Source organism: Melanaphis sacchari, unplaced genomic scaffold (genome assembly GCF_002803265.2).
Source record: "Melanaphis sacchari strain LSU unplaced genomic scaffold, SCAv2.0 Contig31_pilon_pilon, whole genome shotgun sequence".
In the NCBI taxonomy this organism is placed as follows: Eukaryota; Metazoa; Arthropoda; class Insecta; order Hemiptera; family Aphididae; genus Melanaphis; species Melanaphis sacchari.
The window spans coordinates 2,527,510-2,545,162 of NW_020271193.1; the positions used below are offsets into that span (position 1 = coordinate 2,527,510).

At 28.3% G+C, this 17,653-nt stretch overlaps 2 protein-coding genes across 4 annotated transcripts; one reads left to right on the forward strand and one right to left on the reverse strand.

The window, feature by feature from the left end:
* Window positions 1–4,913: 4,913 nt before the first annotated feature.
* On the reverse strand, window positions 4,914–9,473 carry LOC112596334 (ectonucleoside triphosphate diphosphohydrolase 5-like). 3 transcript variants are annotated; one of them, XM_025341960.1, is made up of 14 exons: window positions 9,361–9,473; window positions 9,133–9,192; window positions 8,936–9,021; window positions 8,003–8,111; window positions 7,744–7,929; window positions 6,632–6,708; window positions 6,385–6,528; window positions 6,202–6,319; window positions 5,956–6,118; window positions 5,755–5,892; window positions 5,459–5,607; window positions 5,317–5,367; window positions 5,106–5,218; window positions 4,914–5,035 (listed from the first exon to the last, which is right to left on the reverse strand). In XM_025341960.1, the coding sequence occupies exons 3-14, from the start codon at window positions 8,954–8,956 to the stop codon at window positions 4,952–4,954; spliced, it is 1,353 nt and encodes a 450-aa protein (XP_025197745.1). In that variant the 5' UTR covers window positions 8,957–9,021; window positions 9,133–9,192; window positions 9,361–9,473; the 3' UTR covers window positions 4,914–4,951. The 3 variants fall into 3 exon arrangements, with proteins under 3 accessions (XP_025197745.1, XP_025197746.1, XP_025197744.1); XM_025341961.1 differs by having other exon boundaries at window positions 9,356–9,473; XM_025341959.1 differs by having other exon boundaries at window positions 8,936–9,192; window positions 9,356–9,473.
* Window positions 9,474–13,106: 3,633 nt separating this feature from the next.
* On the forward strand, window positions 13,107–13,502 carry LOC112596452. Its single transcript, XM_025342140.1, has one exon. It carries the CDS (start codon window positions 13,107–13,109, stop codon window positions 13,500–13,502), a length of 396 nt encoding a protein of 131 aa, XP_025197925.1.
* The last annotated feature ends 4,151 nt before the right edge of the window (window positions 13,503–17,653 follow it).

The window sequence follows — 17,653 nt, forward strand, 5'->3', positions numbered from 1 at the left end:
TTAAAGTTGTTTTATAATAGTTCATGACGTATAAAACTATTATTATTATTATTATTATTATTATTTAACCATTTTTAATACTTAATTGTTCTTTGTATTGAAATTATTTTTTTTTTCAAATATTTATGTATAATACCCATACATAATATGCATCTTTTGTACTTACCATTTTGTTATTATTCCTACATGAGTGTTATATAAATAACGTGTTTTTTAAACCTATGTTTAAACACACTCTTATCAGTTTTACGTATGATATAATTATAATTTAATAGGTTTATAATAAGGTATCCATAGTTAACAATGTTATTAATGGAAACTATGTACCTAATATAGCGTAATGAAACGAGGTGCTTATTGTAAACGGTGTGTAGTTTTTTCGACTACCGTAAGAAATCAGCTAAAAAGAAAAAGGTAAATCGAATTAATAATTTTTTTAGTTATTTAATAAGATATATGTTTTTAGTTTTTAGGTAAATTAGTTAAAGAACCTTTAGTCGAGTATAAGAATATAATTGTTGATTTACAAAATCACGAGAAAAAGCGATTTTCTTGTTTCATTAGAAGTAGCAGATTTTATTTTTTCTTATACATTAAATTTAAGTCAAATTCTTCAAAGTAAATAACAGACTTATCAAAAGCATTAAATTATGTTATAACTGAGAATATTTAGAATCTATCCATAAATATATTGATAGTCATATCAAAATTATGTTTAGTGAAGTACTTAGAATTGCTTCTAATATAGATGTCGATGTTAAAATACCTCGAATTTGTGGCAAACAAAATCAAAGAGCTAATGTGAATGTTACAAATCCGGATGATTGTTACAAAATAACTATATTGAATGGTATATAGAACTATACTTGAAGGGTGAATCCCATCACATTTCAATAAATATGATACTAAAAATATTTTAGAGGTTGCAAAAATGTACGAAAATGATCTTCCCTTAAATGCAATTGTTACATTAAAGGCTGAATTAAGTATATGGCAATATCAATAGAAAGACGATGGACAAAATAGTACATTGAATAAACCTCAAACCGCTATTGAGACTTTACCATATTGTACTAATATTGTGCCTAATATTAAATTGCTTTTACAAATATTCACAACTCTTCCTGTTACAACAGCTACGCTAGAACGTACTTTCTCTACCTTAAAACGACTGAAAACTTACTTATGATCAACAATGACTGAAAATAGACTAAATGGATTAGGTTTAGTGAACATAAATAAAAAAGAGGTCATTTCAGAAACTGAAATTATTGAGCATTTTGCAGAAAAAGCACCAAGAAAATTGCAATTTGTAGATTGGTCAAAATAATTTTATACAATTATTACTATTGTTTTTATACTCTTATAATTTTTTTGGGATTAACCCGTTTTTATTATTAAATTACTATTACTATTTATTATTATATATCTATATATATATATATATATTAACTTAATGACTGACTGAAAATATAAACAAATTATTTGCACTATAAACATTAAATATTTGGTTTATTTTATTTTTTTGTTTTAGACACTGTGTGCCCCCTCCTCCTAAAAAAAATCCTGGATACGCCACTGGATCTATCCAATGTATATTAAAGTAATAAAACAGAAGTAAGCAAGTGGCTAAACCATATATAATTGGGTTGCCATATTTTATTCCTCCAAACCAGGTCAGTTGCTGCTTTATTAAAGATTTTATGACACCGATTCCTAAAATGACATACGATTTCAAAAATATGTAGTTTATTTAGTTAACACATATATCAGTGAAGAGGCTAAATTTCCACCAATAATTTGGCTGCGAACATTACGTCACTAGCTTTCACTACTTGCGAATCATATCATGCACGTTTCAATTCCAAGTTCTATCACCCACATCCTACTATTAACCACTTTTTGGACATACTGAAAAGATTTCAAACAAAAACTTTGATTACAATTAAAAGTGAACATCTTAAAAAACGAAATTCTACTATAAGAAATAACCTGTTGAAAACTTTTCAACAAATATATGAAGACTTTTGTTAATTTTGATAATTTGCATTAGATTAGGACGTAATCGGAGATCGATTGCTTCTTACAGAGACGATATGTCATTATTATCAATAGAGTACAACAATATTTAATGGACACGCGTCACTACGTTTTATTGTATAACCTATGCAATATCAGTAAATTTATCTACTGGTAAATTCGAACTGCAATTGAATTTGAAAGTGTGGCCAAATTACATATTACATTTTATTTTCTGTCGTGACACAAAATACCAAAATTAATTTGTTTATGTGGCTCAAAAGTCAAAATACTGTTATATTTTTATATTTTTAACGCAAATTACATACGTACATAAATGTACCTATTCGTGGAGCAAATTACAAGCAATACAATTTGTGCAAATTACCATTTTCTCCGGTAAGATACGATCAGCGGTGTACTATTGCATGCAGCGTCAGAATAATAAAGGAAATGATATATCTAGTTACTGGATTTTCTGTACCATGATTGAGTTAAGTGAAATCTACAACCGAATAGTTTAGTATCATCTCAGACTTGCCTCAATGCTATATGAATTGCTTCTTCGAAATCAGTTATAATTAAATTTGGTTTTTGAAAATGTCCACATACATTACACAAATGTATGATATGTATAAATAAATTTACGTGAGTTGAAATTTTTTTTGCCTGGATTTAATGAAAATAAAAGTAGTATAATATAACGATCATTGCATAAACCACGCAAAGAAAACAATTGCATAAATAACTTGGGTCAATATTCAAAAAATCCATAAATGTATATAATTTCACATTGGCAAAGAACTTTTAAGTTTGTACTTCATGAAAATATTATTATATGATAGTTCGGATCATTGATTAATAGAAATTGCTCATTAAGATCCGATGTCAAATCTAAATTGATTATACTCTTTCACATTTCTTCCATTGTTTTTGGAAATGGTGACAAAATTTTTCTACGGGCGTTATAATTATTTCGTCTAACTAATGATGTATCATCGGTAGTAATGGTATCTAAATTAGATATACTTATTCGTTTACACTTTATTTTATTATATTAAACACGATTTTGGTGATACATTTAATTTACCATCCGATTATTACAATAAAATGGTTTTCAACAAAATATTACTTAGTATTTTAATGTGTGCTGTTGCCTGTTCACCTGTAATCGTTATTTAAACAACTGGCACGCGCTATTATTTAAGTAGTAACCTAAGTCATATAACACTCCAAACAAGTTAAATAATAAGAACATGTAAAATTTGCGCCAAAAGCAAACAAAAAAAAAAATAAAAAAATAATGATAAAATATGTCATTTGAGCCACATCTAAAAATTTATTTTGATGATTTGCACTAAATAAAACTAAATAAAAAGGGTTTATGTAATCTGTACATCGTGTACCTAATAATATTTTTATCAAGCCTTTTCTGTCAATTTTATTTTTTCTGTAATCTTCATATATTTGTTGAAAAGTTTTCATGTATCACCGGTAGTAATGGTATCTAAATTAGATATACTTTCGGAAATTTTTGTTCGTATTATCTTACTTGGTTTAGTATCAGACATTCCAAAGTTTTCTCTTACATCCATTGGAATAAATTTTTTCTATACTTGGTTGATCATTCCCGCCATGTTCATTTACAACTTCAACTATTTTTACAATATTTTATAATGAAGTATACACATTTACAGTGCAACGGCATTGTATTGAACAAATTTTTGATTCTTGAACTTTTCGATACATACAATTTGCATATTATAACAAATCTGAGTTACTGATATTTTTAATAATTTCACCAATATTTGTATCCATTACTTATACTTTTATATAATTCTGAAATGTAAAAATAGCATGAACGCACATGTGATTTATATCGGACTAATTGTTAATATCACGATTCGCACTACATTGCTGTTTAATTTTTGTTCGATGTCTAACTTAACAGCAAATTGATAATTTTCTTTAGATTAAACGTAATCGGAGATCGATTGCTTCTAATAGAGACGACATGTCTTTATTATCTGTAGAACACAACAGTATTTAATGGACACGCGTCCGTACGTATAATTTTATATCCTATGCAATATCAATAAATCTATCTTCTGGTAAATTTTAACTGCAATTGAATTTGAAAGTGTAGCACAAATAACATATTCCATTTTACTTTCTGTCATGACGATAAATACCAAAATTAATTTGTTAATGTAGCTCAAAAGCCAAAATAATGTTATATTTTTTATATTTTGGTTCAAATTATAAGTAATACAATTTGTGCAAATTACCATTTTCTCCGGTAAGATACGATCAGCGGTGTACTATTGCATGCAGCGTCAGAATAATAAAGGAAATGATATAAACCATTCAAAGGCATACGATTGTACGTGAAATTGGATGCAAAGTTGTCTTATTTTTTATTAAACATAACCAAGTTATATCATAATTTTTTTTAATATCTAAATACAGATACAAGCACTATAATATAATAATAATATAATTTAAAATAATAAACATAAGATTTAGTAGGTACTGTAACACAGTTGAAACACCAACACAACTGACAGTAAATACTAAATGGATATAGTCATAAGTCACATCATGCATGATTATAGTATCAATAGGTATACTCGTACATATACAGTAATTTATTTATGGGTCATTATTTAACACTTACTCAACTTAATGATAATATAATAATATTAATGTGTTATTTAATGAGTAATGGATATATCACATAATCAAATGCAGTAAAATTTGAATAAGTCAATACACTATTTTTAATTTTAGCTATATCTATGATATAATGTTTATATGGATACAAATTACATATATAAATATATTATGTGTTACAGAAAACAACATTTCAAAAATTATCAACAAAACATATAACATTAATCTTCATTTTTCAGCAAATTTAAATTTTTCATGTTCATTTATTTTCAATTATAGGTAGTTTTAAATAATCAGCTCCAAGGGCCCAACTTATATCAGAAATGATATTATAATTCTTGACCTAAAGTATGTAAGCATTTTATGAATTTCAATTTTAAAATCATATAAACTTATCGAAGTTATATACAAACAGTGATTGAAGGATTGCCACCAACATTAATTAGATGATTCAATAATGCATAAATATAGACCAAATCGAAACATCTGAATGGTTTACTGACTTCAAATGTTTGGCTAAAACATTCTTTAAAAAATGTATTTCTTATATTAATTATAGATGCATTAGGAATATCTGTAAATACATTTAGCTAATAATTTTAGTTATAAATAATAACAACTTACGTATAGCGGCATTTTTAAATTTTTCAATTGTTATGCATTCCTCAGTATTACCTTAGTAATTATATTATGTGAATTAAATTAAGAATAATAACATAATAATATCAATACGATATATGGTAATATTATGTTTGAATTTACATACTAATTAATTTAGCTTCTAATGCAGTTTCGTGAAAAAAAGAAATCGCCATGATAGGTTGTTTAATAGTTACTTTATTCACATTTTCTGCGATTAAAGATTGAACTGCACTCAAACATAGTTTGTAAATATCATCTTTAGGACTTGACCCACTGAAATGATAACATAACAATTATTTACATTGAAAATAAAAAATAACCTTAAAACATAAATGCATATAACCTATTTATATTTTATGTAAATACATTTAATGAATTTAGTTATAACAAACTTTACCCAAAAAAATAAAAAAAACTTACGTGATTTCGTAATTATTAAAAATATATGTATATAAAAAATTATCAGTTATGCCATGGCATGGAGAAGAATAGATGGATTTATTGTTATTCGATGTCAAAATTTTTATTCGCATTTCCATCAAACCAAAATCTAAATGGCTAAAAAATGTATTATGAATTTTATTTAATATAATTTAAATAGAAGAACTCCATTTACATTACCTTTGATTATAAAAATGTCTCTCTATTCCCATGATTGTATATTTTTTTACAAATTGTGACTCATAGTTTTGTAGGTTTTTAGGTGGTAAATAAAAAATGATTTGTAAAGATGAATCACGTAGATCTAAAACAGCTATTGTTTTATCTAAGTCCTTTATGGTTTCTAAAAATAAATACATTTTCATAATTTATTTATGAATTAAGTATTGTTTAATTATAGTATTTTTTTATATTTTTATATTTTACTGTTCATTAAATTAACTGTTAACCAAGCATAAAATCCTTCATTATTTTCATTCATTATAAGCACTGCATTTTCATTTATTTGATATACATTTCTATATTGACTCAAAATGTTGGTTACCTAAGATTAAATTATAATTGAGAATTTTGAGGGTTTTGAGAAAATTTAAAAATAAATAAAAATACTTGATTGACTATTGTTTCGGATTCTTTATTAAACAGTCTTAAACCAGCGGTTAATGCGAATACAATTGGTGCGTGTACAATATAATAATTTAATTTCAAAAATCGTTGAGCATCGTCTAATACTTTATATACTGAATTAATCAACTGTAACAAACAGAATATAGTTAAAAAACAAATGTCTAACGTTAATTTAACTTAATTAATTAAGTCTCCGTTCATTCAAATAATAACATAATATTTTTCTTACTGTTTGTTCGTTATGATACAATGCGACTAAAGAATAATCTGCTATTAGACCAGTAAAGTCTAAAAGTTCATAAATACCTTTAAATTTAAATAAAAATAGCAATAATTATTGTTATAAGCTTGTATATTAATTCTATATAAGTTATTATCTGATATACGTGCTAAGCAATACAATACATGTCATGTCTGTATAAACAATAATGTTTTATATTTTTTAGTAAAAAATATTAAGTTAAACCAATACATAACCAATAACTTATGTATTAAATATTTTAAATATTTATATATTTATTTATTATAGCTAAATTACCACCATAATACAGTTTTTTCTACAATACAACTGATTAAGTGGCTTACATATTTAATTTGTTAAAAACTGGCGCAAAACTAGTGTAACATTTATGGAGTGATAGACTATTGAATTAACAAATTAAAAAAACAATTATATTTTTTAATTTTTGTATGCTACATTTCTATTAATTTTAACTACATGTAATCTGTACATAACGAAAGGTATTTAAACATAATATTCTTTTTCCTTGAGCCAAAAAATAAAAAAAATACACATACTAGCAATCTTAAAGCAATAACATAGAAATGTTTAAATAATAAGCTGCACACACCTTATAAGCCTCAAGAGAACTATTAAACTATAAACTACAATTTCACAACGTTTTAATAACATAATTATAATCGAATTATTAACGTTATAATATAAGCTTGATGTTAAGATTTATGGGGATATCCGCTATGCAGTTTTCAAATGTTTTCAATTGTCAAGTGAAAGAACAATCAATGCTAAACATCAAATTTATCATATCCAATGACTAATTGTGCATGTTAATAACAATGCCAGTCTCAGAGCGTATAGAATATAATCGATAGAAAACTTTTAAGAATAATATTTTATAATCATAACGAAATAACTAAAATAAAATGATGATAAATCCTTAAAAATTTTTTATAATCTTTATATGTACAAATATATATGCATATATTTTTAGTTATATTCTGTATGCTGATATACCCATCTATTTTCCTAAGAATCAATTTTTGAATACAATGCTCATAATTATTTAAATTTAACACTTCCAGTATGTACATTAAACCTACTTTCTTCACTTGAATTTCTCCAGCAAGAAAACCAACTACGTTTCTTACTCGTAGAACTTTTAACAAAAACTGAAACAAATACTTTAGTTCTAATACTATCTGCCTCAACAGTAACATTATAATATTTTTTTTGACTTTCCGAATCTTTTTTTACTTCAGTTTCTTCACATAATATAATTGATTGAGCTGAAATGATTAAAAAATAACTTTAAATCAGTATAAATCATAAAAAAGTAAAGTTGATTAATCTTATACTAACAGTAGATTACCACAAAATATACCAGAGTAACGATAATCTTCATAAAATATTTTTTTTGATTTATATCAGATTTAATAGTATAATTATAACTATTATACCCTGAAATAATCTGTAAACAAATAATTACAAGTAATACAAGAAATTTTAATTTTATAAAATAACAACTAAAACTAAATTTAAGATATTGTACTAAAATACCAAACATTTTTTTCTTAATCACTTATGACACATCTGATTTCAAATCTGAAGACTCAAAAGCGATATGATCACTAGTAGGGTGTAAAGCCGCTCTCCGGGGATGCACTCACGCATTTGAACAAACCTTTTATTCATTTGGTGAAATATTTTTAAGACAATAGATTAGATTTGCATAAATTATTATAATTTATAACACTGAGTTAACGAGTTATGTATTTGTTAATGTATTTATAAGCGCAGTTAACATGGATAATATTATAAGATATACGGCGCACCAGCCAATGATTTTTATAAGCGATTCAATTGTCAACAAGTGAATCATTACAAAAATGTTATCGTTTTAGATTTACAACGTTATGCTGATCAAAATTGGCAGGTTAAATGTTATGATTTGTAATTTATAGCCTACAGTATACGTCGGATTTGTAAGGATGATCCAAGGATTAATGAGAAACAAAACAATTCTATAGATAACATATATATGGTTTATAAAATTAATCATAATTTTATTATCCACTTCAATAATGATAAAAAGTGTGGGTATGTTAAATAGTAAAAGTGCGTTGCAAGAGTTAGCTGTTTTTCCTATTTTGAGAATTCAATTAATTAACTTAAGGTAAAATCGCCTAATAAAATTTGCAATTATAAATTTTCCAAATTGAATTTTAGTAAGTCTATAAAACCAGTTTATCTGTAATGCGATGAGGTGAATGCGAAAGGTCGTTCTTTACATACCTTTTTTGTGCGAATAGTCATGTTTCTCAAGCGGCTTGTCCACTAATTAAAATTTCAATAACAATACGATATTGGTACACCAAAAACTTGATAGAAATGTGTCGTTATTGCAATGTAACAAATAAATAATTCCATAAATTATGATTAAATTTTTTATTCTTTAGTAGAAAAAAACAACTGCAATACACCTGTAATACCTTAGATATAACGTCATGAAATAACTTGTGTCTAGTCCTTTGGTGTTTTTGCATTCATTCCTATTAAGATAAACCAATATTTATATAATTTTAAAATGAATGTGTTAGCATTGTTGTTTTAAGTAATAATCATATTATGCTGTTTAAACTTTAAAAAAAATATGGCTTTGAGGAAAATTAAAATATTTATTATGCTCTACAATTAATCGAAAAATATTTGTACCTTACTTGCTAAAACTAAGTCACACTTTTCACATGTTCGTATGATACTTATTCGTTTACGGTTTATTTTATTAGATTCAACATGATATTGGTGATACATTTAATTTACCATCCGATTACTACGATAAAATGGTTTTCAACAAAATATCACTCAGTATTTTAATGTGTGCTTTTGCCTGTTCACCTATAATATTTATTTAAACAATTGGCACACGCTATTATTTAAGTAGTAACTAATATATAGAAATAATACCTTGGACTCTTTAGATATGAAGTCATATATTACTCCAAGTCAAACTGTAAATGCTTGTGTAATTTGCGCCAAAAACAACCAACCAATAAAAAAAAAATTATAAAATGTGTCATTTGCACTACATCTTAAAATGTATTTTGATGATTAGCACCACTTTTTAAGTTTGTAATTTGCTCCAAATAAAATTAAATAAAAAGGATTTATACAATCTGTACATCGTATACCTAATAAAATTGTAATTAGCCCTACAATTGTTATAATTATATATAAATGTATGTATTTTACGAGTTTGTCTTAGTGTAAATTATTTAATAATTCAGTAAGCACTTAATTTTTTTTTTTATATTCAAAACTATAAATTAAATAACAACAAGTATGTTTGAATAGAGAACTATGTTATGTTATATTCTATTTTCAATACGAAGAAAAAAAAGTTGCACATTTTAATGACACAATAATTCTTACTATTTTATTTGATTCATGTTTAGTCCTCAATGATTGGTAATGTAGACGTAGTGACTACAGATAATTTAAAAAATTGTCAAGAAGATGTTAGTATATTATGATTACAATATGTCAATATACATTTTATTGTATAGAAAACAAAAAATATATATTTGTGTTAATATTTTAGAATAAAGAATTGCATGGTTCTGCCTCAACTACAACTCATGTTTTGCACGATATTGCTTCTTTTGGAGTTAGTAGATCTTTAAATATCTCTGAAATAACTGCTTGCTTGAAAAATGCATATATACCGTCACCTTCTTACGATTTTCCAATAAGTATTGAAGGTAAACGGAAACCAAAATTTCAGTATAATATTTACTATCATTTCCATGGCTTGCTTATAGCTGTACCTAGCACATATATATGTGTAGATTTGATAAATGCTATTAACATTACATCATTACTATTGAGTGTGGTTAACATGTATTTATATGATAATTATTATGAATGTAATAATTTAATCTCCCGTAGAAACCTTTTAAACATTTGATATTCAATTTAAAATAAATCGCATGCCTACAATCGTTATAACCTACATGATAGTATTCATTGATTATTCTGTAGGAGATTTCTATCAAAATTTCTATATTAAAGTACCTAGGTACCTAATAAATACTTTTATAGTTCGACCTATACCTATTTTAAAACAAATAGAAAATCAAACACGATTGAACGTGTTCAGATCGTTGCTTAAACAGTCATACATATTATATAACCACTGTGGAACCCATACACACACTCTTTAATCCTTAATCCTGTCTTGCAGTGTCTCACAACGACTGGAAAAAGACATATACCCGTTAAGTACCATTATAGCGGTGGTGTTTTTTAATAATAACAACTTTATGGTCCAGCACATTTGTTTCATCGGTCTCTGACTTATATTAATTACTTTTTTTAATTAAATACATTAACCTCAGCCCGCTGGTTAGGGGTTACCTACTTAACTACACAAATACAATACTATTTGGCACCTGCATTGTGTATTGTTAAATAATTATAAATGGCTGTCTGAAAGTTTTATACTCGCAAGCAAGTTAAAAAGTTCAACATGACAACGATAGATGTCGCTATAGTTATCGTTAATCGAATGCGTCGATCGAATACTTAAATTATTGGTAACAACCTCCCCACTATAACCTTCGTGGATACTACGAAGTTACGTAATTTATTCATTCTTTTAATGACAATTGCAATAGTCAGTGACAACTTCAAGGTGGTCCAAGTCTGAGTGAGAATGAGGTGACTCTCATCCAGGTATAAGTCCGCGAATGTAATATAATTTATTATTTTTAACTATTGGAGAAATGCCTACCTAGATTTCAAAATAAAATTACAATTGATTATTCAAATTAATGACATTTTGTGGCAACATTGTATAATATATTATTATTATAATAATACACCTACATATAAATATTGTTGATATTAAACCATTGCATCAGTATTTTTTTTTTCAAAAATATGTAAACGATTTTAATTTCAGTTTTATTAGTTCAATATAATTTTCGTTCAAACGTATATTGAATGACAATAAATTATTGATTTTTATGCATTATTTATAGATTGATAATTCAAAATTTTTTAAAATCAACTTAAATCATAATTATACAGCTATTTATTCAAACTAATCTAGAATATTAATTTTTGTATATTATATTATATTTTATTTATATAAAATTCTGCATATTGATATTCTAAAATTATTTCTATGATTCTAGGTACTAAGAATATTCTTGACCAAATGAATAGATTAATCAGATATCGTCTATAGACATTATTTATAGGTATACGGACTTTTAAAACTTTATTTTTTGCAATATAATAAAAAAATTTATGACTTAATGTAAATTTAATACTTGACTATAACTAAATGATAATTTTTTTTTTTTTTTTTGGGGGGGGGGGGCTAACGTCTTCAGCTGTTACGTTTTCCTCGCCATGTACACCGCTGAGTTTCAAGAGTTCCTGGGTCGTCTCGAATCTTCCGTGAAGAGTCACTGCAACGTTGGAGTCGACGTCATCGTTGGGGGACCGCCTCACAGAAGGCCGCGGTCACGACCTTACTGCGTTCGCCGACTCGTTGGGTCTGGTCGTCCTGAACTCGGGGTGAGAGTCGAAATTCTTCGGGAGGGTGATGGGTCGTGCATCGATGTGACCTTTGCCCCCGTATAGGTTAGGTATATAAAGAACATGAGTATCCATCATCACTTGTGTTTCTCGTATAGCACTAGACGCACGCTCTCGGACACGCCCGGTAATCTCTCGGCGGCGTTGAAAGTTGTTCGGTGACATCCGGGTTGGCGCACTTCCTGGATGCTGGATGAACGCAAACTTCCTCGCCACCTAACCTAATCTCACCGTGGAATGGGCGGGAATGACTCAGCCTTCGAGGCTCCAGCTGGCAGCTGGTTCCGAAAACGCCGAAGCCTTAGCCGAGAGGTTAGTCGGCAGCGTGACGACGGCCTGCGACATGGCTCACCCCCGAAGGAACCCACATTCTCAGGGGGACCACCAGTTAACTGGTGGAACAGCAGTGTTGCGATCGCGCTTGCCGAATGCGTGCGACGGAAACGGCTGTGGATCAGGCGTTTCGGACGCGTTCACGGCGGTGACAAGTCCGCGGCCGACGCTGAGCGAGCCTACCTGGAGGCTCAAAAAGAGTTGAAGCACCGCATTCACAATGTGAAAGCGAAGTGCTAGGCAGAGTTGGTGAAGACCGTTGATGACGAACCCTGGGAGAAACCCTTCTGCAAGGTCGTCATAAAGAAGCTCCGTGGATCCATGGCGATAGAACCGCAGATGGTACGCGACATCGCCGCTGTCCTCTTCGCCCAAGAGGACAGAGACGGGGAGCCTGCTGACCTTGCAGGAGTCCAGTTTGAAAACGTGACAGAGTTCTCTCTGGAGAAGATGACCACCGCAGTCAGCCGCTTTAGGAGCCGCTGCAGCGCGTTGGACCCAAGTGGTATTCCAAGCTTAGGGCATCATGCATGCAATGCGTCCTGGGCATCTGGTTGAGGTGTTTAACCCCTGCCAGGAGGGCGTCTTCCCTGGCCGGTGGAAGCGCGCTCGGTTAGCGCTTCTCGCCAAACCAGGAAGGTCGGAGGGGGTGCGGTCTTCTTACGGTCTGCTGTGTCTCCTCGACGACGTCGGCAAGATCTTTGAGTTCTTGTACGTAGTCCAGATGAACAGCCACATGATCGCCACTGGAGTCAAACTGTCCGAAAGGCAATTAGTTAGGCTTCCGGAGCGGCCGGTGCATGGACTACACGTTGCGGCTGCTTTACGAGTAGCAAGGAAATTGACGACGATCACCACGAACGAGAGCGTCTCGTCGACGCGATCAGATCTTTCTACCAGGGCGCGTATTTCCCGATTCTAATACGTTTCAGCGCGGGGTGGAGCCAAAACCTTTCTGCATGATGTCAGGTGTATACATATTTTTACCGATTCTAATCTAATTCAGCGTGACAGTGGACTGGTTTTCAAAATGTTGGAGAGTCCGGCTAACTGGGAGACACGAGGGCTGTGATGTCAGCCAATGAGGCGTCTGAGCGCGACAGGCAGTTTCGACAGGGTGTCGCTCCGTTTAGGCTTCTGAGATCCGTGATGACGATACGTAAGCGGGCGGTCGCGTCGGTTGCGATGGCCTCAGCTGTTGGCTGAGAGGATAGGCTAGAGTAGAGATAAGTTTTTATTGTCCCTTCCGCGCCTACTCTGAAGGGCTATTATTTGTATATTTAAAATGTATTGTTGTTGATTTTTTCAATAAATGATAACGATTCACTTGGACTTACGAGAATGGGACGTTTCGGCAATACATTAAGGTACTTTTCAGCGCGTAATCAATTCGGCTATATACTCGTAGCATTGAACTTATATTTATAATATACAGCTTTGTCTCACTGTGCAAAGAGTGGCATAGAAATATTATCTATAATATATTTTATTTTACTATAAATTATTGTTATTACTACTACACAATAAAATGGTTATGATAGTCGAAAATTTATGGTTGATCTGACTGTAGACCAGTTAGATAATTTTATAATTTTTAGCTTATTACTGGGGTCGAAAATTTTTTATATTATTATTATTATTATTATTATTTACAAGCGACTTGTTTATGCTATTAAAAGAACTTCTTGATAATCACATCACATTTATATATATATACCTAATGGCTAATATCGATTGATAGTTAAAATATATTATACTTTTATTATTATTATTTATAAACCGGTGTTTGGTATTATTTATATTATAATTTATAGGTCACCCTATTTATTGACTCTTTTGTGAATATATAATCTTTGTATTTTTCTAACCCATTATACGGTGCGAGTTGTCAAACCAACTGCTATAGCTAAGACATCGATAGCGTATACATTAACTATAAGTCTATATAAATAATAATAATTATTTTGGTTTATTTATTTATGAATTAAAATGAATATGATATTTATTTCATTATAAAATACAATTTTACATTATATTACAATTTTTTTTACTATTAATTTTCGCCGAATCGCCCATGCCGAAACGTCCTACAGATCCTGGATTTACGCATGTTAGACAACCCACCCCGTGTGTGAAGAAAAAATTGTCTCTTAGTTACCTACACAAATATATAAATCAAATAAATACTATTCCATTTTATGGCAGTTATTATTTTTTTTAATTTATAGTCATTATTTGCATATAATCTATATTCTGTAAGTTTTGATTATTATTTATTAATAAAAAATCTGCACCTCAAGTAATATGTTGTATGAACTTCATCTCGGGTTGTAAATAAAAGAAATGTTTACTTTCTTAATACCCATGACAATAAATAATAACGTAATATAATAATAATACTATAATATCTTATAACATAACATCTGCTTGCATATTGAAAATCATCAGAAATTATTAATCAAATATATTTTTATTCTAGTAATATAATTTAGATGACCACTTGGCACTTACCCTAGGCATATATTAGAAATTATAATATTTATATTGTACGTTGTTAATTACTTTATTTTTGTTTTTATTATTTATAATAATTATAATTATAATATTACTATATACAGTTATTACGAAATTGCTATTATTCATAATTTGTAAAAAAACTGATTAATTCAAAGCCCTGTAGGTTGTTTTACATTCCTTTCTTCTTCAACACATTTCTAAAAAACCGCATCGTGCATGTATATTCAATATGTTGGTAAATATATATGAACAAATGTAATATAATGGATTTTGTATATCCTTCACATATTAAATCCATGGTCAAATCGTAACTGATTATTGACGTCATTTCAATTCAACCTACTGTAATACACCCGAAGTATTAATTAAAAACAAGAAATATATATTCTAAAAAATAAAAAGGTTATCTATTGTTTTAAAATTAAAAAAAAAATCAGTAGAACTATAAAACCAACTATAAAATTAAGTATCATGAAATAACTGTCTATATAGTATATATCATTTCATATATTCAATACTTATTTAATATATATATTTTTTTTTTTTTAGAGTGATCTTAGCACACTAATATAACATTATTTATTATAGATAAATGATGCAAAATTAATATAGTGACGGGCAACAATATAATTTCAAATATCGATATTGAACAAAATTTACCGATATCGTATCGCAATATCGTAGTTCCTGTGATATCGAGATCGTATACTCGTATCAAAAATATATAATATTAACTTTTAATAATAAAAAAAAAATGAATAAATTAAATATAATATAGTATAAGTATAGGTGACCCTTTTCATGGCTCTTCAAACGTGTAAGTTAAATTTAAAAACCAATATTTTAGAAAACAAAAATAATAACAAATTGTTACTAACAATAATTTATCATAAAACATGCATAAGTTAACACGTGCGGTGCAAGTCCACGGGTAGTCTAATATGCCCGCATTAGTATAAATTAAATAATAATGCCAAGCGAATATTTTACGATTTGTGTTCAATTTCAGTTTTCATACAACGTAATCAAATTTCAAAAAATTAAAAATACATAAAAGCAATAATATAAATTTAATTAATACGATATCGTGATATATTAAATAATTATAAATCGATATATCAATATCGTTACCCATTGCTAAAACGACAGTCTATATACATATTACACATTGATCTATTTAACCAATTGGCTATTACAGTATTACCTACTACCTAGTATCATTGTCCATTGATAATAAATACTAGTGTTTAAACTTAATAATAATAAGTGTTTTGCTGATTTTCTTAAATGTATAATATGAGGTTTTATGAATATAAAAATAAATATATAATAATATGCAGAAGAATAACAATATTATAAAAGTACTTAAATTTATTTCAATTTCAAATTTCTTTATAAATTAAAAATTATTTTGATTTCATGACTGTAAAAAATAAAACGATAATTTTAATATAAACTTGGAATAATAAAATGGACAACTGATTTCAAATATGGCGCTATATAAATACATATAAACTAATAATCTATTCTGATTTAAAATCCAATATGCCCCAAAAAAAGGATAAGATACTTTAAAAATATTTTATTTTCTTATACTACTTTTTTAAGCTATTCTTAAAGTTTATAGTTTTATACTTGTAGATTATTTGGTGTATTTATAATATTCAGATTGATGATCAGTTCATAGACAACTGGTGTTTTTATATTTTTTTTTTTTTTTTAATTAAATATAATTGCCATAAAACACATATTTATAAACAATATGGATACTTACAAGTTACATTCGACTCGCAGTTTTTTACGATGCGTCATATATAATAATATGATGTATTGATGTGACACATCAAAAAAATCTTATTTTGATTGCGATTCACTATTGAGTCATAGTTTTTGTAAAATATAATTTATGTGTACAACATATAGATCACATATTATTAACGTATACATTTTTGGTGGATACTTTTTAATTTTTATATACGTTAGGTTACGTATTGAAGGAATATTATAATCTCCTGCTTATAATTGACTAGTTGTTCCCATGCACTTCGTTACCCGTTAAAATTGACACCTCTTGTGTGATTTAAACTTTGTTTAATTCGTTATTTAATATTTAATGTAAATAACGTAATGATGTTCAAAACATAATAAGTTATAATTTGTGTTTAAATAATGAAACACGTAATATTTAGTAATGCAGAAATCAAAATGAAATTATTGATAATTAGGGCTCGGAAATTTATGACCTTAAAAAACATTAAAAATAACCTAAAATGATAACTGATCCACTAAAGAGATTTAGCGAAATAGAATTTATTTGTTGGCTTTCCATTTCATAAATCGAACAAAACAGTTGATTGGAAAATATTACTTTGTTTAATAAAGAAAACATAGTAGCTTCAGTGTGTCTAAAATTGCTTGAAAATGGAATTAAAGTATATAGAACATGGGTATACGAATATAACACATAGATAATTAGTGGATAAGAAAATTAAAAATACGATCTAATTTTTGCACAAATAAAAAAAAAACAGGTCTTTTGGCTTGTTACCTACTTTT